General features: G+C 37.3%; 2 protein-coding genes across 2 annotated transcripts; both read left to right on the forward strand.

The window, feature by feature from the left end:
* Positions 1–1,629: 1,629 nt before the first annotated feature.
* On the forward strand, positions 1,630–12,069 carry LOC127356883 (adhesion G protein-coupled receptor E1-like). Its single transcript, XM_051388943.1, has 23 exons — positions 1,630–1,694; positions 2,136–2,174; positions 2,273–2,641; positions 3,300–3,431; positions 3,737–3,883; positions 3,996–4,121; positions 4,819–4,962; positions 5,622–5,768; positions 5,879–6,025; positions 6,110–6,147; positions 6,274–6,354; positions 6,536–6,565; positions 6,661–6,823; positions 6,915–7,028; positions 7,131–7,306; positions 7,393–7,602; positions 7,886–8,089; positions 8,250–8,491; positions 8,599–8,665; positions 9,220–9,311; positions 9,452–9,611; positions 11,106–11,171; positions 11,438–12,069. The coding sequence occupies exons 1-23, from the start codon at positions 1,664–1,666 to the stop codon at positions 11,492–11,494; spliced, it is 2,982 nt and encodes a 993-aa protein (XP_051244903.1). The 5' UTR covers positions 1,630–1,663; the 3' UTR covers positions 11,495–12,069.
* Positions 12,070–13,786: 1,717 nt separating this feature from the next.
* LOC127356882 (adhesion G protein-coupled receptor E1-like) lies at positions 13,787–23,507 on the forward strand. The gene is made up of 23 exons (XM_051388942.1): positions 13,787–13,848; positions 14,224–14,262; positions 14,359–14,727; positions 15,005–15,136; positions 15,442–15,588; positions 15,703–15,828; positions 16,522–16,665; positions 17,325–17,471; positions 17,588–17,734; positions 17,819–17,856; positions 17,983–18,063; positions 18,245–18,274; positions 18,370–18,532; positions 18,624–18,737; positions 18,840–19,015; positions 19,102–19,311; positions 19,580–19,783; positions 19,942–20,183; positions 20,291–20,357; positions 21,296–21,387; positions 22,416–22,575; positions 22,849–22,899; positions 23,120–23,507. The coding sequence occupies exons 1-23, from the start codon at positions 13,818–13,820 to the stop codon at positions 23,192–23,194; spliced, it is 2,985 nt and encodes a 994-aa protein (XP_051244902.1). The 5' UTR covers positions 13,787–13,817; the 3' UTR covers positions 23,195–23,507.
* The last annotated feature ends 1,242 nt before the right edge of the window (positions 23,508–24,749 follow it).

Below are 24,749 nucleotides of genomic sequence, written 5' to 3' on the forward strand. Positions count from 1 at the left end.
AGAAGAAGCCGTCCGCTAAAACTCCATCTTGGTAAGTAAGCAGTATGTGATAAAGTTGTTAGTTGTGTGTGTAGTGCTACGTTTCCTGCATGTTTATTAAGTTTTGTGGAAATATTGTGGCATAGCGCCATATTTGTTGATAGCTGACAGTCAATGAAAGCAGTAAAATATTGGTTGGTAATGCTGATACTTATGTAGTAGTAACAATATGAAACACAACAGCTGGGTATTGCATATTGTATATTCCTAGTTGCAAAGAATAGTTGAGCGAATTGCACAGGACTATATGTGAAGAGAAGGATGTTGAAATGCCACGTCCATTATTATTGTATTATCATTTTGAATAGATACTTTTAACTGTAACATTCAACTGTTGAGATTGGGAATGTGCATGTAGCCTATACTCTCAGTAGAGACCTATTGCAATTATTAGCAGGGCATGTTGGTAATGATTCAGATATTGATAATCAAAGTTTTTGAAGAAGAGTGGAGCTCAAGGCCTGAACATGTTATCATTGAGTGGTATACTGTGCAAAACAAAATCTTAAAGTCCTGTTTGGAAAAATCAGTTCAGGTTTTATGGACAGAGAGACTTTTGAAGATCCATCCCTATCAATGATGAGCCTCCCAGTATGATTCTACCTGGAACACAGAGTAGACTCACTGAATTTGCCACTTTGTCAAAGGATGGTGCCAGTCAACAGTCACAGACATTAAAAGAACTACAGACAGGGGAATGACAAATTAGATATTGATCATGATCATAGAACACAGAAAGAGCTGAAGACTCATTTAGTTCAGAGGGCCATTTTTTATTTTCATTCATCTTTTATTCAAATGTTTATGAGTTATCACCAGCAAACTTACCTCTGTATACTTTCATTGATCGTTATTACAGTCTATGTTCTTTTGCTACCCTGGCCAGGCCCCGGGATAAAGTGAGGGGGCTTTCTGTCGTTGACTGTCCCTTCCCTTGCGTGTTATCTCCCTGCAGTCTATGGATTGCAAACTAAGTGACATGTTCTGTCTGTCTGTCTGTCTGTCTATTGATCATTGCTCCGTTTCAGTACAACGGACAGCATGGCACTATAGTCACATGTATAGCATGTCTACCAATAATTTTGCTCTTTTTCTATAGACACATTAAGCTTAAACAGAGAGGGAAAAAAATACGACTAAGGTGGCTGAGCCTCCTTATGATCCCACTTATATCCACAAAATGACCAACTTAAAAGGTCGTTGTAAACTTTAATATTGTGGAGAAACATATAGCAAATGCTAAGTAAAATTCTAAACTGGTGTGAAAACTGGTGTGTAACTCTGGAGATCATAAATTACAATCAAATGGATGAACGGACACAAAGGGAAACTGACACCCATCAATATCTATATGCGCAACAACATTCAACACAAATGACGTAACAGAACATATGGACAGTGTTGAAGTCTTGGTTTATTAAACTCACCACAGTTGAAGTTCTGCACACATCTTTAATCAAGGTGCTTAGTCGTTACATCATTTCCTTCCTTGAAGTGGATTTGCATTGCATTTCTTTGCATGTGCACTTGAAAGAAAAACATATTTTGGGTGCTGTGCAAATTTCAGAATGTAGACGTTGAATAGTCAGAACAGATCAGAAGATTTTACTTTGGATCTGTCACAATGAACTACTGTCTCTTGTCCCTTCTCCTGGGTGAGTGAATTCATCTTTTCATATAAATTAGTGATTCCAAAAGTATCAACTGCAGGTAGTTTATTAGACTAGCACCCATGAAATGAATTAAGAATATTACTTTTCAAATTGAAAATACATCTTTGCTGTAGAAGAAGAAGAAAGTTTTTGTCTCTAAAGAATTCTGAAGACAAAATACTATAATCTGTATATATACAAGATATGATATATATCAGATTTAATTTATTCTTTAATATCAATTTGAAAGAGACTGCTGGTACTGTATGGCACATTCAAAAGTTTTTTTTTTTAACTTTGATGTGTTTTTAGTTGACATTTGGTTGACATTTTAAGAGGATGAAGAACATAATATGGCTTGTCAAAATATAAAAGGCCATATAGTTGCTTTCAGGGCATTGATTCTTATTTTCAATAACTTTACATTGTCTCTATTGGTTTTAGGTTTACTCATCATTCCTGTAACTAGTGATTTTCCTCCTGGTAAGAATGATGTTAACTTGAGAAAAAACTAAAAGCTACTATCTTAAACTGAAACAACCATAAAGTCAAAGTTATTGTAACTGTTTGACTTCTTGCAGGTTCTTGTGATGGATACACCAACATAACTGAACCATGGCGCAACCGAGACTTTACATCTACTACCTTCCCTGGCTTTCCTAATCATGATGCGAAGCTGGTGAACAGTTGGTGGCGCTTCACAGGCATCGGTGGAGACAGAGTTATTACAGGCTGTGTATCAACCAACCGTGGTGGCACATCGCGTCCTGTTTTTATTCCATTTGCTTATCCAACCACCGAGTCTGTGACCCCAACTACAGGAACTGCATATGGTTATTATGGTGGGTGTCAAGGCTCTGGTTTAAAAGTGAATGTGGCCCTCTGTCCTGGAGGATTCTACATTTATCAACCCTTAACTTACCCACATCTTCACACAGGATACGTGACTTGTGAGTAGTGACTAATTATTTAAATCTTCTTTTTTCCCCTATCAACATATAAAGTTTGGTTTAGGTAAATGAAATAAGCATGATGCCTTCATATGCAAAATATTTCATATAATATGACTAAAACAAGCTTGTGTAAAGTAATGTCTTGTAAAGTAAAAGCCCGGTGCAATGGATCTGTCTCTGTGATCTGATCTTCTGAGAACCTCCCAGATTTTTTTCAACATAAAAATATATTGATATGGCTCTTTGTAACTTATTTTCTATTGCATCTATGGCTCAGATATTACAAGATTCATTTCTTAAATATCTGTGACGCTCTCTTGTTTTACAGCTGTTTGTAATGATTGTGTATATGGTACAAGGTATAGGTATTTCTGGGTCATGAGACCTTCAGTTTTGACTGTCTGCTATGTTTGACTTTAACTAAATACATTTCATGTCACCTAATCAGTTGTTAACATTTTCTTTGAATACCAACAATGATTTTATTGAACATGCAGAAAGAACACATATTATACCAAAGTTGCTTCTGTTGTCTTAACTCACTAACATTAACACATGATAAAGAGTTGTTAAATATGAAACTGGATTGCACAACTTGCAGTATTTATTTTTTATATTATATGATAATTATTATTATAATTTTATATTTGTTTAGATCATTATGATTGTAAGCCAGACTCCTGTGGACCACTTGCTGAGTGTTCAACTGAAGGAGGCTGTACCTGTCTTCCTGGTTATGAAATCCCCCCTACACACATACCCACTCCAGATTCATATGGTTGCGTTGGTAAGTACGTTTTATCTCATCTAAACAGTTGGCAATGTGTGAATAGTCACTAAGTAATTATAGTAGAAACATAACCACAGATTATGTCAAAAACTGATGAAATTATTTGCGGCAATATCACAGTGGGGACATTATTGAGAAAATGATTATGCAGTGTGTCCAGTGATAAAGGTCAATGCTACAAACCTTTAATACAAGACAATGACTTCCAAGCAGCATGTACAAGAGGCCTTATCGGTCTAAAAGTATGCAATTTGGTTATACTGTACCTTTTTTAAAATATTGACTGTATTATATCTTGTCAGACATTGATGAGTGCCAGACGACAGCAGGCATTTGTGGTTCTTACTCCACTTGTAATAACACCATTGGAGCGTACTTCTGTACTTGTTTGGATGGATTCAATGCAACAGATCCAGTGTTAGCACCTGGAAAGTCCAACCCATGCATAGGTACCATTAAAAATCTATGTCTGTCTCATTTTGATGCAATTATGTTACATTAAGTAGGTTGCAGTATTTGTTCAAAGGTTTATAAGAGTCTGTTGTCATTTGCTCTCTATAGATATTGATGAATGTCTTGACAATATCTGTGGTGATCATGGGACCTGTCTCAACAACCCAGGAAGTTATGCATGTAAATGTCATGAAGGCTACCAAGTTGTACCGGATGCAACCCCTGTTTGCCAAGGTACTGTACTGTACTGTATTATGCTGTGCTATGCTAGGCTATGCTATGCTATGCTATGTTATGCTCTTCTACAATATATTATACAAGTTTAATATGCAGTAAGCAAGGGATAATCCACAATTAACTGTTTGGTTGTCAAAAAGTACATAGTAACCTTGAGGTATTAACAATCCATTGAAGGCTACTAAAGATAAATAATATTAAAATACATTAAAAACTGTTGGAGCATCAACATGCATGGGCAAACCATGGGCAAATAAATGGCAAGGCCAGTCATACACACACAAATTGGGAGACTTCAACAATTGTATGATTTGATAGTGTGCCAATGGCCAAAACTCATGGCACATGATACGTTTGATATTCCTAAAATGATAATGTTATCTTTTTGACTAGAACAAGGATTTTGAAGAGTGTAATCTATAACAGAAGAATATATACATTAGTTTAGAAAGAAACAGTAGAAACATGTTTCAGCTGTACAGAAAACGGCATTTAGTTATAGTAACACAGGGTCTAGCTTGGAAGAGAGGCTGGATTTTGGGTATTTGTTTATGTAAAAGTAGGAATTTAAGAGCGTACAGGCAAATGTATTAGTACTGTATCCTTTTAGCCTAGTCAAAACCTGAGATGATACCGTGCCAATTTTCGTTTTAAGATTTAAGATTGTCACTTACAGTAACTGTCCCTTCCTCAGATATTGATGAGTGTTTCAACTCAACTGTCTGTGGTCCTGATTCTGTCTGCACCAACACACCTGGAGCTCATACCTGTGAATGCGAACTGGGTTACACACCAACAGAACCAGCCGAGGAACCCAGCGAGACCAACATCTGTATTGGTAGTTGGAGATGCCACAGTAGCCAACCTGAGAGTTGAAACACATGGTTACTGTTAGCTATTTCAGAAGTGAACATTTAATTAAATACCCAACATTGGTCTGTAAAGACATTTTTTAATGTATCCAGCAAGTAACAAGGTATTTTGCAATCTCAGGTCTCACTAGGAGACAATGTGTAGAATGAAGTAAATCCCAGGTTGTCAGAGGAAACTCAATCACAGGGTACACTCCTGAACCTGGTCTGCAGCACTGGTTTGTATGAAATAAGCATGAATTTTACCTCACATGATTCAGTATTCAGAGTATGTTTTACTGCACATCATAAACAGATAGAAAATTATTGTATTGCAATTGGAAGTTGTGCACAAATTAAAACCATTATTGTAACATTTAGCCAAATAGACAGTGATTTGCCATGTTTAATACTGGTATGTTATAATATTTAGCTTTCACTTGTAGACTTAGTACAATACATTCTCCAAAATGAATGTCAGCACAGCTTCAACCCATTGTTTCATCTTCAGCCTTCTACCTACGCTTGCAATTTATTAAGAACGTCATCCTCATTCTTCAATTTGGCATTTTGGCAATGCTTTTGTGACATCTACAAAAAGTGTATATGGTTCTTTTGTGTAAAATGCATTTATATACATTTACAGATGTTGATGAGTGTGTCAAAGATGCTACTGTCTGTGGACCTAATTCCAATTGCACAAATTCCATTGGATTTTACATTTGCACCTGTTTTCCTGGTTTTCGGCTGAACAACCCAGATATGATAGCCAGTGTTGCTAACCCATGCACAGGTTTGTGCTTTTCTTCAGTATTTTTGTGACATACATTGTGTTTTTCATACAGTATATAGATCCAGTGAGCTCTATAAACAGATGGCCCTGTGTGTTTTCTCCCTTAACAGATATAGATGAGTGCAGTGAGACACCTGGTTTATGTGGTAAACAAACTGTTTGTACTAATGTACCAGGGACCTTCTATTGTTCTTGTCCTGATGGATTCTACCCTTCAACTGGAGTTGTGTGGACGTTAGGGGTCTCATTTTGTAAAAGTGAGCAAAGTCAAGTTTAAAGATGATTCAAATTTGGCAAAATGTAAAGATGTTCATATGCAATATTTTCTAAATTACTGACAGGTCTTCAGGATATTCTAGATGAAATAGTACCACCAGAGGTGAGCTCAGATTTTTTATTTAAATGTTAAAAATGTGTTAACAATGTTATGCATTAAAATGATGTACAACAGTGTAGTTACAGTGTAGTAGAGTAAACTAGTACTCAATAAACCCTTTTATTGCAGGGTCAGACAAAAGAGAGAGCTTTCCTTAGTAATATGGATCAAGAACTGAAGAACAACATAGGTGTTGTCTTACAAGAAGCGGTAGGTAGAAAACACTCTTGTGTTGAAAATGATGGCTTGTTCTCAGTAATAATTAATAGTAATAAATAATACTTTATCACTGAGAGTATTATTTATTGATATTCATTGATACTGTGGTTAATTTAAACGTACCTCTTAATTTAAGTCTGTCTAATGCTTTTACCTCTTGGTGTCTTTGCAGACAGTGGCAAACTGCTTTTCTTCATCTATGGTAACATCTAACAAAAATAGAGCTTAATATTATATTTTATTCATATGTCTGCCTACCTGTTTATGTAATCATTGCACCAACTTACATTCTTGCAGGAAGTGTCAGGTGTTGGACAACTGGGCAGGTCAACAAAGGTGAGTAGTGAAGGAGACGGGGAGACTGGCAGTGTGATCCTGGGCATCTCAGACCTTTTAGTTAATGCGATGGTGCCACCAACTCAGAACCAAACCAAAAAAGCCATTCAGACTTCAACAGTGGGTAAGAGAAGTTCCTTTTGGTTTAGTTGGACTGCACATGATTTTCCAGTGAATATCAACTATACCTGTTGTAATTTTCATCCATGTGCAAGATTTGAGTCTACAAGCCATTGGTCCAGGGAGTCATGATGAGAACATTTTCCCCCTTTCTGCCAAAGGACAGACTATGGAAATTAACTTGCGGGCTCTAGCCAGTGCAAACAATGGTGAGAGAAAGTTAATTATAAAGAACATGAAGACTGTCATCGTCAACAAAAATAACATTTATAGATGTCTGTTTATTTCTTGTACCATGTGGACACTTCCAGGTTCTGCAGCAGTGGGCTTTATGACACTGAATGGGATGGAGAGTCTTCTCAGTCATCAATACTTTCAAACAGAGAACAAGACAGAGATGAACTCTGATGTTTTTACTGCGGTCTTACCGGCAATAAACACGACCAACCTCACTGAGCCTGTCAACTTTACCATTCAGCATAAGAAGGTCTATAATCAACCAAAATCCATCCATCCATCCATCCCAAAAATAAATTGCAACGTATAAAATCTTTGTTTCTCTTGGTTTCTCAGAAAGTTCCTGCATCTGGAATAGTTTCTTGTGTGTACTGGGAAGACAAAAGCAAGAACAAAGAACATGGACAAGAGGATGAGGAAGGAAATGAGGGAGAGACAATGCGTTGGTCAGTAGAAGGTTGTTGGGTTGCATACTCTGATGAAAACTACACAGTGTGCAGCTGCTCCCACCTTTCGACCTTTGCCCTCATCATGCAGATTGGGGAGGTATATCAGATATCTATGGTAAAAGTGTATTGTTCAGGTTAGGGCCACAGTAGAGTACTTTTAAAATCCTAACCTATTTTCAAGAGAAGTTACATCAGGCACATATTCACATATTTGCAGATATTTGTTTGTCACATGATTTGATAATTGGAACTATGGTAGGATAGCCTGCAATTATGCACTTAGACATATGTTTGCCTTAAAATCTCCTAGATGAAGACAAACTTGCAGAAACAAGATCAGGTTTATCTGAATATATGCATGTTCCTTTCTGTCTTCTCAGCCTCCACCAGAGGATCCATTCCTAGAGTGGCTGAACCGAATATGTGTGATAGTCGGACTATTCTTCTTTGGTTTGGCCATCCTCACCTTCCTCCTGTGTAGCTGGAACCCCAAGATCAACAACACAGCCCGTCTTCACCTGTGCCTCAGCCTCTCCTTATCTCATCTACTGCTGCTGTGGAATGACAAATATGTTGAACAAGAGGTACAGTAAGACTACAGTGTAGATTTTAGTTTTGCTTTCAAAAATACTTGTTAGGAGTTGTCACACATACATTAAATGTAAGCCAGCTGAAGATTATTTGCTAAGGGTGTTTCCAGAAGCATTTTATTGCTGTCAAAACTCTTCTTATGTGTCTACACAGCTGGCCTGCACCGTCATGGCGGGTCTTCTCCACTTCTTAGTTGTTGCAAGTTTTGTGTGGATGCTGCTGGAGGCGCTACAGCTCTACCTGTTGGTCCGAAGGCTCTCCAAGGTGCAGGTCATCCAGAGAGATGGCCTCCCCAGGCCACTTCTCTACCTGATTGGCTACGGCGTTCCATTTGTGATTGTGGGTACTTCTGCTTTGGTTTATTCTGATGGATATGGTGCTACTGACGGAGATGTGTAAGTAAGACAAACAGTAATACATGAACTCATTCATTTTCTACTGTATATCTGATGTGCATCTAGGGTAAAATGATTGTTTGTTTGTTTGTTTGATTGTGTTGCAGGTGCTGGCTCTCTAGACAGCGCAATTTCAACTGGGCTTTAACAGGCCCTGTGATTGCTGTCCTTGGAGTGAGTATATTGGATATTCGCAATTTCATCCCTTGTATTTTGTTGAAAATACAATCAGCTCAGCTTGGTGTATTGTTTGACGTTACATTGGATCAAGTTCAAGCTCATCAAAAAACAAGTCAAAATGCACTTTTAAGTCAAACTTTTGAAAAAGTATTATGATACAAGATGTCTGTCTTTAAGAAAAAGGTCACTGCATTCCATTCCAGTTACAGAAAAAGAGATGAAATCACATTACAGTTACAATAAGTAGAAACAGGGATTATTAGCAGGATTACAATTAATAAAATGCACTGTAACATAAACAACAATAAACTACCATAAACCAGTCTTCATGAGTCTCTCAAAACCACTCTGATCTCCAGTGAAACACTAACCTGTCTTACAGTTTCCAATTCATTATCATGACCTCTAGTGAAAAATCAACAACAAAAATGCTTTCACTTATTTGTCTTTAAAGTAGAAAATGGGAACATCACAATACAGTGCACTTTCTGCCTTCCAGCTGTAAAATGGTCTATAGACTCCTCTGTGTGTTTTTTTTAAACTTGAAGCTTAATTGGACTTTGTTCTGTGCAACTCTCTGGAGTCTGAGACCCACCTTGGCCAACATGAAAAGTGACGTTTCTCAATCCAAAGACACCAGGTATGAGCCAGGAGTGTTGTGATTGTCTTGAAATGTTTAAAATTTAGTGTTATACAATAATACGGTAGAAAGCAGCCATTTTTGTTTAAATAGTTATTCATTATCAAGACAAAAACACTACAAATCCTCATTTTTTGCAGGTTGATTGTGTTCAAGATTGTGGCACAGTTTGTCATACTGGGCTGTACCTGGATTCTGGGCCTGTACCAGTCGAATCTGTTCTTTCAAGTCCTGTTTATAATTCTTAACTCCCAGCAGGGCACCTTCCTCTTCATCGTCCACTGTGTGCTCAATAAGGAGGTAAACTATTTTTGCAGTTGACTTGTTAATGTGCCCTCTTTCTTTTGGTCACATAAAGACATTACTCTTAAAGGACAATTCTGGCGCAAAGCACAAAGCGCTAATTAGCTTATAACGCTAGTCAACAGGGCACAGAGTAATGTGAAAAGAAATCGCTTTTTATACCACTAACAAGACTCAAAATTGCACCACACTTACACAGTAGCATAATGAGGGCCCCCACGTATAAACCGAAGCATTGAGAACTTTGTAAGTGTACAGACAGTTTATTAAAAAGATGGTTTAGAACAACAGTAGCGTTCACGTATACAGGCGGGCGCCATCTTGGGAAAACAGTCAGGGGTTAGGTCATTCATGCAGATCAATGATCAAGATTTACAGCTGGCGATGTGAACTAAAACAAAGGTAATTTGCTCAATATATCAGAAATAATCGCACCGATGTAAAACACAACTTGTCTAGTGTACTTACTCAGTGGATAACTGTCCATCTGGTCCCTCTGGTATGAGTCGCTGCCTCCAATTTATTTTCGGGACATGAAAAAAAGTTTCAAGTACAGCTCTGTTTATCAGAGAGGGGAAATCTTCAGAATGTACAAAACACTGCGTCTCTTGGGTGTCGCAACGCAACAGGTCCCACTCCATGCAACAAAGGCACTCCTCTTCGGTGGCCATATAGCTTCACAATGTCCGCAGGTACACCACCAGTTTCCCAAAGTAAGAGGCTGTGTTGTGGCATTGACTACCGGTAGCTCTCTCTCTCTCTCTCTCTCTCTCTCTCTCTCTCTCTCTCGTAGCCCTTTCATGGAAGTTTCGCAGGTATTCGTCTGTATATTCCGGCTCGAAAAGATAAGGACGTCCATCAAACTGAAAGGGTTCGTTGTCGATGTCTTCAAATTCGGTTGAATAATCCGCCATCTCTTTAGTGTGTATCCTGTGGAAGCACTAGTCTCTGTTGCGCTCAGTGCTTTCTTCTGGCAACAACGTTTCCACGGAGATGTGAAGTGAATCTCGCATGAAACGTTGTTGCCGGAAGAAAGCACAGACGAAGAGCTGCGGAAGCTCCAGCTGTAAATCTTGATCATTGATCTGCATGAATGACCTAACCCCTGACTGTTTTCCCAAGATAGCGCCCGCCTGTAGACGCGAACACTACTGTTGTTCTAAACTATCTTTTTAATAAACTGTCTGTACACTTACAAAGTTCTCAATGCTTCGGTTTATACGTAGGGGCCCTCATTATGCTACCGTGTAAGTGTGGTGCAATTTTGAGCCTTGTTGGTGGTATAAAAAGCGATTTCTTTTCACGTTACTCTGTGCCCCGTTGACTAGCGTTATAAGCTAATTAGCGCTTTGTGCTAAAACCGGTCACGGGTCGATTAGCATGAAAACATATCCCAGAGAGCGGACCAACTCGGTACACATGTGTTATTAACCCCAGGTTCATTTTGCGCCGGAATTGTCCTTTAACAAGGTGTTACATTGTATCTTCTAGGTTCGAGAGGAATACGTGAAATGGCTGACTTGTTCTTTCAAAAAGCACAGAGAAGGAGGATCTGTGGTGAGTTTCAATATTAAAACAACAATAAATTATATCAGGAACCACTTCAATAATTGTGAAATGTGTAGAATTATTTTAGCCGGTCTTTCTTTCTGAGGTGTCTTTTTAGTCTTCATATTGCTATTATGCTATTAAGCTATCAAGGTTGCAGGTTGTATACAAGGCACTACTCAAAAGTATTTTGCTTTACCGATCTGTAGAAAACTTTCTTTCAAATGTGTTGCTGGAATCATGATTTGTGTATTATGTATTATGTATTTCAACAGAAAGATGCGCCATCAATCTCCGAGGACATGGACAAGGCTGAAGAACGGACAGGCTAATGCTGATGAAATGATGACAGAGAGGAGAAATACAGCCTTTTGTCTTTACATAATATTTTATTGTTGCCATTGTATTCGTGGTTAGGGAAGATAGGTGATCAAATATATATGTATAAGTATAAGTGTGTATACTTAAGCTATTTCCAATATTATTCATTGTGTCATTTTCTGGTATGGTATAAAAAATATCTGAAATAAACATGAAGTCATTATTGCATTTCCTTGTTCACTACAGTTTTTTTTCAGTTTAGTTATATATACTACTTATTTCATTATGCAGAAACTTCCACTGTGCGTAAGTACTTAGCTTTTCTGACTTTCTATTACAACAGCAAGTGAAACAACCACTGTTTTTAACTCTATCTTGTGAGCAAGTTTCAAGACAAAAGTGCGGGAGAGCGCACTAATAAACAACATTTTTCCGGGACCACTATGAATCAGTCCCCATTATGCTGTTAAGATGGCTCTTGCATGACATACACAGTATTCTTGTGAACTCATTTGTATATATTGTGTGCTTTGTCTATTGTGGTTTTTATTGTTTTGAGGCCATAATAAACTTCTATTGTCTCAGAGATTTCCCAGTGGTTTATTAAAATATACACTGTGTTTTGACACCCATCTTTTCCCATTTAGGATAAGTAGGGTATCTTATATTTAAACCTATAGATCTGTTGTATATTGTATATAGATAAGTTGAAAAAATTTCAGATGTTTATGATTGAACAATGATAAAACTCAAGGTGTTCACGTTATCACATAAAATCAGCTTTGTGTGCACCTTCTCCGTAGCTGAGTATGTGGTTTGCTGCTGTGATAAATGTGCATTATTAAAAGGCAGAGCGGGATCACCATGATAAAATCTCGCCTGTTTGATCAGGTGTATGTGTCAGACAGAAAGGAGATGTGCTTGTTTGAGAGAGACTGGAGCAAAGAAAATGGATGAGTGGTAGGGTGAGCAGATGTCCTAAAAACCTGAATAAGTAGTTGTCCCATATCGATTACTGTTTGTCCCAAAAGTTAACCATTATATTTAATAGAAAATACTGTAGGACTTGAATTGAAGGCAAAAATGCTAAGGAGACCTGACAGTAATATTAAAAAATGCTGCACTTAACTATTGTGTATTTTGGAGAAATTGTTCTTAATAATTAATAACATAACTGAAATACTCCAACAATCTGTTGCTGTTATCAGAATAAAGAAGATTCGTAAGAGAACCCTTTAATTCAATAGATACAGATCAATCGTTTTAACTCTCTAATTCTGTGAAAATATTTATAATGAATTACTTATGTCGGCTAATTCCTGCTTTTATTAATAAAAAAAAAACTGTCCTTAATTCTTTGTATTATTCGTGTGTTTTCACCTGTTTTAAACTAGATGACAGAGTGGGCAGCCATCAAAATGACTGTAACATACCAATCACCTCTGCATTACGGTTAATGTATCCACAGTGTCCACTTGACCACAGCCACTGCAACTTCCCTGCCCTGAATTTCATCCTTTCTCATCTGAACTGGGTCCTAATGAGTAGCATTAAAAGAGACTCATCGAATTTGCCACTTTGTGATAGGATGGTGCCAGTTGCCAGGGCTGCTACACACATCCCCAGAGGATGTGCTCTATCCCAAAAAACTGTGACAGGAACAGTCACAGACATTAAAAGAACTACAGACAGAGGAATGACAATTTAGATATTGAACATGATCACAGAACACAGACAGAGCTAAAGACTAATTTAGTACAAAGAGACATTTTTTATTTTCATTCATCTTTTATTTAAATGTTTGTGAGTTATCAACAGCAAACTTACCTCTGTATACTTTCATTGATCGTTATTACAGTCTATGTTCTTTTGCTACCCTGGCCAGGCCCAGGGATAAAGTGAGGGGGCTTTCTGTCGTTGACTGTCCCTTCCCTTGCGTGTTATCTCCCTGCAGTCTGTGGATTGCTACAATTGGTTGACATGAAGTTATATTTGAAAGTTCTACAATCACAAAAACCAAACAGGCCAGGAAACCAAACTAAGTGACATGTTCTGTCTGTCTGTGCAAAAACATTCAACACAAATGACGCAACAGAACATATGGACAGCGTTGAAGTATTGGTTTATTAAACTCACCATAATTGAAGTTCTGCACACATCTTACATCAAAGTGCTTGGTGACTACATCATTTCCTTCCTTGAAGTGGATTTGCATTGCATTTCTTTGCATGTGTACCTGAAAGAAAAAACATATTTTGGGTGCTGTGCAAATTTCAGAATGTAGACGTTGAATAGTCAGAACAGATCAGAAGATTTGACTTTGGATCCGTCACAATGAACTACTGTGTCTTGGCCCTTCTCCTGGGTGAGTGAATTCATCTTTTCATATAAATTAGTGATTATGGATTATTATGTGTATGATTAAGTAGTTTATTAGACTAGCACCCATGAAATGAATTCACAATATAATTTAAAAATTGATAATAAGTGTTGATCTATGTTTTTGCGTTTACAAAGTTCTTTAGGCAAAACACTAGAATCTGTAAATATAGAGGATATGATATGATATATTAGACTTGATTTAAACCATTTTTAAAAAGTCGACATTTGGTTGACATTTTAAGAGGATGAAGAACATAATCTGACTGTCAAAATATAAAAGGTCATATTATAAATATAGTTGCTTTCAGGGCATTGATTCTTATTTTCAATAACTTTACATTGTCTCTATTGGTTTTAGGTTTACTCATCATTCCTGTAACTAGTGATTTTCCTCCTGGTAAGAATGATGTTAACTTGAGAAAAACAAAAAGCTAACACTTAAACTAACACAACCATAAAGGCATGGTTATTGTAACTGTTTGACTTCTTGCAGGTTCTTGTGATGGATACACCAACATAACTGAACCATGGCGCAACCGAGACTTTACATCTACTACCTTCCCTGGCTTTCCTAAAAATGATGCGAAGCTGCTGAACAGTTGGTGGCGCTTCACAGGCATCGGTGGAGACAGAGTTATTACAGGCTGTGTATCAATCAACCGTGGTGGCACATGGCACACTGTTTTTATTCCATTTGCTTATCCAACTACTGAGTCTGTGACCCCAACTACAGGAACTGCATATGGTTATTATAGTGGTTGTCGAGGCTTTGGTTTAAAAGTGAATGTGGCACTCTGTCCTGGAGGATTCTATGTGTATCAACCATTAACTCACCCACTGTCTAACACAGGATACGTGACTTGTGAGTAGTGACTGTTTGTTAAAATCCTACTTTTTCCTAATCAACATATAAAGCTTGGTTTAACTAAATATTATAAAATAAGCATGATGCCTTCATATGCAAACGTCATTTGTATCTAATTTGTTTTTTATACATGATAAAGAGTTGTTAAACATGAGGTAGGATTGCACAACTTGTAGTATTTTTTTCTTTCAACATATTATATGATAACATTTTTATTTATTTTTTTAATTATAATTTAAATTTGTATTATTATTATAATTTTATCTCTGTTTAGATCATTATGATTGTAAGCCAGACTCCTGTGGACCACTTGCTGAGTGTTCAACTGAAGGAGGCTGTACCTGTCTTCCTGGTTATGAAATCCCCCCTACACACATACCCACTCCAGATTCATATGGTTGCATTGGTAAGTACGTTTTATCTCATCTAAACAGTTAGCAATGTGTGAATAGTCACTAAGTAATTATAGTAGAAACATATCCACAGATTATGTTAAAACCTGATGAAATTATTTGCGGCAATATCACAGTGGGGACATTATTGAGAAAATGATTATGCAGTGTGTCCAGTGATAAAGGTCAATGCTACAAACCTTTAATACAAGACAATGACTTCCAAGCAGCATGTACAAGAGGCCTTATTGGTCTAAAAGTATGCAATTTGGTTATACTGTACCTTTTTTAAAATCTTGACTGTATTATATCTTGTCAGACATTGATGAGTGCCAGACGACAGCAGGGATTTGTGGTTCTTACTCCACTTGTAATAACACCATTGGAGCGTACTTCTGTACTTGTTTGGATGGATTCAATGCAACAGATCCAGTGTTAGCACCTGGAAAGTCCAACCCATGCATAGGTACCATTAAAAAATCTATTCATTCATCATTTTGATGCAATTATGTCACATTTTTCCAGGTTGCAGAATTTGTTCAAAGGTTTATATGAGTCTGTTGTCATTTGCTCTCTATAGATATTGATGAATGTCTTGACAATATCTGTGGTGATCATGGGACCTGTCTCAACAACCCAGGAAGTTATGCATGTAAATGTCATACAGGCTACCAGGTTGTACCGGATGCAACCCCTGTTTGCCAAGGTACTGTAACTGTACTGTATTATGCTGTGCTATGCTATGCTATGCTATGCTATGTTATGCTCTTCTACAATATATTATACAAGTTTAATATGCAGTAGGCAAGGGATAATCCACAATTAACTATTTGGTTGTCAAAAAGTATATAGTAACCTTGAGGTATTAACGATCCATTGAAGGCTACTAAAGATAAATAATATTAAAATACATTAAAAACTGTTGGAGCATCAACATGCATGGGCAAACCATGGGCAAATAAATGGCAAGGCCAGTCATACACACACAAATTGGGAGACTTCAACAATTGTACGATTTGATAGTATGCCAATGGCCAAAACTCATGGCACATAATACGTTTGATATTCCTAAAATGATAATGTTATCTTTTTGACTAGAACAAGGATTTTAAAGAGTGTAATCTATAACAGAAGAATATATACATTTAGTTTAGAAAGAAATAGAAGAAACATGTTTCAGCTGTACAGAAAACGGCATTTAGTTATAGTAACACAGGGTCTAGCTTGGAAGAGAGGCTGGATTTTGGGTATTTGTTTATGTAAAAGTAGGAATTTAAGAGTGTACAGGCAAATATATTGTACTGTATCCTTTTAGCCTAGTCAAAACCTGAGATGATACCGTGCCAATTTTCGTTTTAAGATTTAAGATTGTCACTTACAGTAACTGTCCCTTCCTCAGATATTGATGAGTGTTTCAACTCAACTGTCTGTGGTCCTGATTCTGTCTGCACCAACACACCTGGAGCTCATACCTGTGAATGCGAACTGGGTTACACACCAACAGAACCAGCCGAGGAACCCAGCGAGACCAACATCTGTATTGGTAGTTGGAGATGCCACAGTAGCCAACCTGAGAGTTGAAACACATGGTTACTGTTAGCTATTTCAGAAGTGAACATTTAATTAAATACCCAACATTGCTCTGTAGAGACATTTTTTAATGTATCCAGCAAGTAACAAGGTATTTTGCAATCTCAGGTCTCACTAGGAGACAATGTGTAGAATGAAGTAAATCCCAGGTTGTCAGAGGAAACTCAATCACAGGGTACACTCCTGAACCTGGTCTGCAGCACTGGTTTGTATGAAATAAGCATGAATTTTACCTCACATGATTCAGTATTCAGAGTATGTTTTACTGCACATCATAAACAGATAGAAAATTATTGTATTGCAATTGGAAGTTGTGCACAAATTAAAACCATTATTGTAACATTTAGCCAAATAGACAGTGATTTGCCATGTTTAATACTGGTATGTTATAATATTTAGCTTTCACTTGTAGACTTAGTACAATACATTCTCCAAAATGAATGTCAGCACAGCTTCAACCCATTGTTTCATCTTCAGCCTTCTACCTACGCTTGCAATTTATTAAGAACGTCATCCTCATTCTTCAATTTGGCATTTTGGCAATGCTTTTGTGACATCTACAAAAAGTGTATATGGTTCTTTTGTGTAAAATGCATTTATATACATTTACAGATGTTGATGAGTGTGTCAAAGATGCTACTGTCTGTGGACCTAATTCCAATTGCACAAATTCCATTGGATTTTACATTTGCACCTGTTTTCCTGGTTTTCGGCTGAACAACCCAGATATGATAGCCAGTGTTGCTAACCCATGCACAGGTTTGTGCTTTTCTTCAGTATTTTTGTGACATACATTGTGTTTTTCATACAGTATATAGATCCAGTGAGCTCTATAAACAGATGGCCCTGTGTGTTTTTCTTTCTCTTCTTAACAGATATAGATGAGTGCAGTGAGACACCTGGTTTATGTGGTAAACAAACTGTTTGTACTAATGTACCAGGGACCTTCTATTGTTCTTGTCCTGATGGATTCTACCCTTCAACTGGAGTTGTGTGGACGTTAGGGGTCTCATTTTGTAAAAGTGAGCAAAGTCAAGTTTAAAGATGATTCAAATTTGGCAAAATGTAAAGATGTTCATATGCAATATTTTCTAAATTACTGACAGGTCTTCAGGATATTCTAGATGAAATAGTACCACCAGAGGTGAGCTCAGATTTTTTATTTAAATGTTAAAAATGTGTTAACAATGTTATGCATTAAAATGATGTACAACAGTGTAGTTACAGTGTAGTAGAGTAAACTAGTACTCAATAAACCCTTTTATTGCAGGGTCAGACAAAAGAGAGAGCTTTCCTTAGTAATATGGATCAAGAACTGAAGAACAACATAGGTGTTGTCTTACCAGAACCGGTAGGTAGAAAACACTCTTGTGTTGAAAATGATGGCTTGTTCTCAGTAATAATTAATAGTAATAAATAATACTTTATCACTGAGAGTATTATTTATTGATATTCATTGATACTGTGGTTAATTTAAACGTACCTCTTAATTTAAGTCTGTCTAATGCTTTTACCTCTTGGTGTCTTTGTAGACAGTGGCAAACTGCTTTTCTTCATCTATGGTAACATCTAACAAAAATAGAGCTTGATATTATATTTTATTCATATGTCTGCCTACCTGTTTATGTAATCATTGCACCAACTTACATTCTTGCAGGAAGTGTCAGGTGTTGGACCACGTGCCAGGTCAATCAGGTTGAGTAGTGAAGGAGACGGGGAGACTGGCAGTGTGATCCTGGGCATCTCAGACCTTTTAGTTAATGCGATGGTGCCACCAACTCAGAACCAAACCAAAAAAGCCATTCAGACTTCAACAGTGGGTAAGAGAAGTTCCTTTTGGTTTAGTTGGACTGCACATGATTTTCCAGTGATTATCAACTATACCTGTTGTAATTTTCATCCATGTGCAAGATTTGAGCCTACGAGCCATTGGTCCAGGGAGTCATGATGAGAACATTGTCCCCCTTTCTGCCAAAGGACAGACTATGGAAATTAACTTGCGGGCTCTAGCCAGTGAAAACAATGGTGAGAGAAAGTTAATTATAAAGAACATGAAGACTGTTATCGTCAACAAAAATAACATTTATAGATGTCTGTTTATTTCTTGTACCATGTGGACACTTCCAGGTTCTGCAGCAGCGGGCTTTATGACACTGAATGGGATGGAGAGTCTTCTCAGTCATCAATACTTTCAAACAGAGAACAAGACAGAGATGAACTCTGATGTTTTTACTGCGGTCTTACCGGCAATAAACACGACCAACCTCACTGAGCCTGTCAACTTTACCATTCAGCATAAGAAGGTCTATAATCAACCAAAATCCATCCATCCATCCATCCCAAAAATAAATTGCAATGTATCAAATCTTTGTTTCTCTTGGTTTCTCAGAAAGTTCCTGCATCTGGAATAGTTTCTTGTGTGTACTGGGAAGACAAAAGCAAGAACAAAGAACATGGACAAGAGGATGAGGAAGGAAATGAGGGAGAGACAATGCGTTGGTCAGTAGAAGGTTGTTGGGTTGCATACTCTGATGAAAACTACACAGTGTGCAGCTGCTCCCACCTTTCGACCTTTGCCCTCATCATGCAGATTGGGGAGGTATATCAGATATCTATGGTAAAAGTGTATTGTTCAGGTTAGGGCCACAGTAGAGTACTTTTAAAATCCTAACCTATTTTCAAGTTACATCAGGCACATATTCACATATTTGCAGATATTTGTTTGTCACATGATTTGATAATTGGAACTATGGTATGATAGCCTGCAATTATGCACTTAGACCTTAAAATCTCCTAGATGAAAACAAACTTGCATAAACAAGATCAGGTTTATCTGAATATATGCATGTTCCTTTCTGTCTTCTCAGCCTCCACCAGAGGATCCATTCCTAGAGTGGCTGAACCGAATATGTGTGATAGTCGGACTATTCTTCTTTGGTTTGGCCATCCTCACCTTCCTCCTGTGTAGCTGGAACCCCAAGATCAACAACACAGCCCGTCTTCACCTGTGCCTCAGCCTCTCCTTATCTCATCTACTGCTGCTGTGGAATGACAGATATGTTGAACAAGAGGTACAGTAAGACTACAGTGTAGATTTTAGTTTTTACTTTCAAAAATACTTGTTAGGAGTTGTCACACATATATTAAATGTGACCCAGCTGAAGCTAACCATTATTTGCTAAGAGTGTTTCCAGAAGCATTTTTATTGTTTTCTTATGTGTCTCCACAGCTGGCCTGCACCGTCATGGCGGGTCTTCTCCACTTCTTAGTTGTTGCAAGTTTTGTGTGGATGCTGCTGGAGGCGGTTCAGCTTTATCTGTTGGTCCGAAGGCTTACCAAGGTGCAGGTCATCCAGAGAGATGGCCTCCCCAGGCCACTTCTCTACCTGATTGGCTACGGCGTTCCATTTGTGATTGTGGGTACTTCTGCTCTGATTTATTCTGATGGATATGGTGCTACTGACGGAGATGTGTAAGTAAGACAAACAGTAATACATGTACTCATTCATTTTCTACTGTATATCTGATGTGCATCTAGGGTAAAATGATTGTTTGTTTGTTTGTTTGATTGTGTTGCAGGTGCTGGCTCTCTAGACAGCGCAATTTCAACTGGGCTTTAACAGGCCCTGTGATTGCTGTCCTTGGAGTGAGTATATTGGATATTTGTAGTCACATCCCATGTATTTTAGCGAAAATACAATCATCTCAGCCTAGTGTGTTTTTTAACCTTAACTTATCTGTTGACATACCCACAGGCAAAGGTACCATGCCACTGTTGTAACTGCCTATTATTCTAAAATTTTAATTGTCTGAAAAATTTCCCATTGGACCCAAAGATCCTTTGTCCAACAACCTATAATCCTGAAAACAAACACCCATTTCAGGCCCATTGCTCCGTAAATATCAGTCTGGTATAACTTACATAACTTAACTGATGTAACTAATGTATTAATTTTAGCCCAAACTATGATCTTTTTTAAAACATAGCCAAGTATGTCATTTCGTTGCCTAAACCTAACCTAACCTAACTAACCTAACTGGTCACCTGACTATTGTTTACGATGATGATGAAGGCCACCTGACAAAAGTCATCAGATGTGAAAATACACTAAAATATTAAATAGATTCCAGGGAGTGTGAATTTTTGGAATAACAGTCCTTAACAGGCTTTTTTTATGAGAGCGGGCTGTAAGAAAAATGGGCTTTTGGTCCAATGGGAAATTTTTCTGTTCACCATGAGCCTCATTTAACAGACACAAAACAAAGGGCAAATTGCACTCACCTGTGATACCTTTACAGGCGTGTTTTCACTGTATCATCATCGTCATGTGTCATTAGACCAATATCTTTTGTGAACTGAACCTTGAGATGGGGCAGATCAGTTGTAATTGATGCACAATTTCTGGTGCTCGTTTCACTAGCACATGATAAAGAGGACTCGGCTGTCCTTCTTGACAATGTCTGTATCGCGCCTCTATTAATTAATTCTTCACAGAGACAGTATTGAATATTTGAACAGAAGTTTTTCTTTTGTGAAATATGCTGTTTTATCTCAGCTCAACCTCTATGTGTGTTTTTTTCAAGCTTAATTGGACTTTGTTCTGTGCAACTCTATGGAGTCTGAGACCCACCTTGGCCAACATGAAAAGTGGTGTTTCTCAATCCAAAGACACCAGGTATGAACCAGGAGTGTTGTGATTGTCTTGAAATGTTTTAAATTTAGTGTTTTACAATAATACTGTAGAAAGCAGCCATTTTTGTTTATTTTTTAGATTGTCTTTACACAGAAATGAAAAAGAACTAGAAGACTGTATGAATTTTATTGTTTGACTTGTTCAATAGATATTGCTGATCAGCCATAACATTATGAGCACTGACAGTTGAAGTGACTGGACACTGATTATCTGATTATTATGGCACCTGTCAGTGGGTGGGATATATAAGGCAGCAAGTTAAAATTTGTCCCCAAGTTGATGTGTTAGAAACAGGAAAAATGGGCAGCATGAGGATTTGAGCAACTTTGACTAGGGCCAAAACTCTGATGGCTAGACGCCTGGGTCAGAGCATCTCCAAAACTGCAGCTCTTGTGGGGTGTTCCCGGTCTGCAGTGGTCAGTACATACCAAAAGCGGTCTGGAGACTGGGTCATGGGCAGCCAAGGCTCACTGATGCACATGGGGAGTGAAGGCTGGCCCGTGTGGTCCGATCCAACAGACGAGCTACTGTAGCTCAAATTGCGTGTGTCAGAACACACATTGCACCACAGTTTGTTGCATATGGGGCTCCACCAGTGTGCCCAGGTTGTCATAATGTTATGGCTGAGCGGTGTATACATAATGCACAAACAGTACAACAATAAATGACAAACTTTACACTACTCTATTTGTATTTATTCTATGCTGACTTGTGCAAATACACAAACTGATATTCTAACTTCAATTTACATACAGTTAAAAGTAGTAAGAAATTCATTGTAGGGTTATGGTGATTAGGAGGTTTGGGGATATAAGTTGAAGCAGAGAGAGAGTTGGACCAGGGTTGAAAGTGTGATCACCATTGGGTTCAATAAGGGTTGGGATTTAAAGTCATTTTGTTATATACATTTTGTCAACAAAGTTTTAGAAATATTGTACTCAGTAGCCATCTATGTTTCAAGAGTTATACATTTTTAAGGTAAAAACTTAAATAAATTCTCATTTTCACAGGTTGATTGTGTTCAAGATCGTGGCCCAGTTTGTCATACTGGGCTGTACCTGGATTCTGGGCCTGTACCAGACAAATATTTTCTTTCAGGTCCTGTTTATAATTCTTAACTCACAGCAGGGCACCTTCCTCTTCATCGTCCACTGTGTGCTCAATAAGGAGGTAGTCTTCAGTTAGATCAGTTTCCTCTTTCCTTTCTGTTGCCTTCTCAGAACATGCAATCATTAATACTTGGCTGATACTATGAAGAGAATATGAATAGAATGTTAAGTTGCATTTGCCAAACAGAGGAGTTAGAATGATTGTTAACCTTTCATTTCTGATACTGTGGCTATTTATGGTCTGTTATGTAGATGATGTAGCATTACTTTTGTGTAGTGTTTGTGTATTTTTGTATATTTCTTTTTACAGCTTTGAACTATTTGTATGCTGCAGGTGCGAGAGGAGTACATTAGATGGCTGACATGTGGAAAAGACAGTCCTGTGGTGAGTCCCTGGAAATGCAACATATTATTTTTTATGTTTTTAAATCCCTTATACATCCTTTATAAATCTATTGAAATTATTGAAATTAAGCATAGACTGAATTTTTCATACCATATTCAGTGTTTTGTCTGTAAAAAGTATGCACAGTTTTTGGTTTGTACTTAGACTGTGTATATATTTTACCAGCACTAACACTGGATATAATATTGTATTTTGACAGAAAGATGCACCTTCAGTCTCTGAGGATGTGGACAAGCCTGGGGAACAGAAAAATGGTGAAAAGGTTGAGGACTAATCTTGATGAAGTGAACAGAAAAAAGCGAGAATACAGAACAGAAACTAAATGTATCTGCATTTTAGTTAGTTATTCTTATTATTTATGTTAATTGTTTTTAGTTCCATTAATTTATGGTTCTAGCTGGCTATTTTCATTGTCCAAAGACTAAAAGTAAAATGTTTTAAATCAAGTTTTAAGTGCTACTCATTCTCCAATTGTTGTAGTCAGGTTTTTTTTTAGGTGTGAGTAATTGTAAAACATAATAATTCATATTCAAGGTCCAGTGTGTAACATTTTGGAGGATCCATTGGTAGAAATGGAATATAATATTCATAGGTGTGTTTTCACCATATAATCTAATAAAAGTAGTTATTATATTCAGAGAGAGCAAGTCCACTTCCTTAATATTATTATTCTGAATGCATTTTAGATGTAGCTCAAGAAGCTGAAGAATTTCAAGTTTGATAATCATACAGTACATATTTGAAAGCTTTTAAAGCAATTTCTTTGTAATATCTACACTATGTTCTTGTAACTTATTACATTAAACCAGTGGTTCAGAAACTGAACAAAGTTAGTCCCACCACCCCACAATTTTTTATCAATCATTACCACAGTTTGAGAACCACTGCATTAAACTAAAATAGCAATGAAATTACCTTAACAGATTAATGTTTTAAAACCCTGTGAAGACTCGTTGAAATTGTTACCATCTGTCCACCTAATTCATTTGTTTGGGTGTGGCAGGTTTGACAAACATGTCACTGCCCACACCCTCAGCCCACTGTCTAAAACAAACATTCATGCCTTAGTTGTTTCTTACTCTTTCTATTTGTATCTCATTTACATGAGAGCTGAGACACTTCAGGGTGTGTCAGACTTTACAAGACAAATTCAAGCAAAGCCAAGAATATTCATTTACATTGTTTGCATTTGAATTGCACTTACCTCACACATTGATTCAGAATAACACAGTGATCACACAAGGATATTAAACTTAAATGTATTATATCGGTGACATGAAAACACACAGGGATGCAGGGATCACCTTGTTGACACTCTTAGATCTCCCCTGTGTTGAATGTCATTACAGGGTTGACATCATTAAGAGCTGCTTCTTGTTTCTAGCTTCTTAAGCTAGTTCACCAGACCGGGCTGGCAAAACCAGAAACCATTCAAACCCTACCCCACAGCCTACAACACCTACATGCAATGTATCGCACCTAACATAGTGTATGTTCAATATAGTTATGCATGAAATAATGGTATCAACTATGGCAGAATACAAGTAAAAAGAATTGATTGGGGGGAATTTCAGATACATCTACATAATTTAAAAATACAATTTCAAGCATGACTTTCAATATTTGAGGGTGGTCTTTGACTATTCCTGTAAATAATAAAAACAAACACTGCTCATGATACTGTTAAATGTACTTAAATGTAAAACCTTTGATTGAATGGCAATGGTGGAATTACTATTAATCAATCAGTACTCTATATGGTTACTGTATACTTTAATTATGTTTTCACTTCCTCTATCAGTTGATAAAATGTATATAACAAAGTGTAT

This window comes from Dicentrarchus labrax, unplaced genomic scaffold, assembly GCF_905237075.1.
Source record: "Dicentrarchus labrax unplaced genomic scaffold, dlabrax2021, whole genome shotgun sequence".
Lineage (NCBI taxonomy): Eukaryota > Metazoa > Chordata > Actinopteri > Moronidae > Dicentrarchus > Dicentrarchus labrax.

What these genes read in the sequence shown, in the direction of transcription:
- LOC127356883 (XM_051388943.1), top strand. Translation starts at nt 1,664, where the DNA reads ATGAACTACTGTCTCTTGTCCCTTCTCCTGG. An exon ending in ACAAATATGTTGAACAAGAG is followed by an intron (nt 8,090 to 8,249) that starts GTACAGTAAGAC and finishes GTGTCTACACAG; the next exon opens with CTGGCCTGCACCGTCATGGC. An exon ending in GGTGCTACTGACGGAGATGT is followed by an intron (nt 8,492 to 8,598) that starts GTAAGTAAGACA and finishes ATTGTGTTGCAG; the next exon opens with GTGCTGGCTCTCTAGACAGC.
- LOC127356882 (XM_051388942.1), top strand. Translation starts at nt 13,818, where the DNA reads ATGAACTACTGTGTCTTGGCCCTTCTCCTGG. An exon ending in TAACACAGGATACGTGACTT is followed by an intron (nt 14,728 to 15,004) that starts GTGAGTAGTGAC and finishes ATCTCTGTTTAG; the next exon opens with ATCATTATGATTGTAAGCCA. An exon ending in AGGGGTCTCATTTTGTAAAA is followed by an intron (nt 17,735 to 17,818) that starts GTGAGCAAAGTC and finishes AATTACTGACAG; the next exon opens with GTCTTCAGGATATTCTAGAT.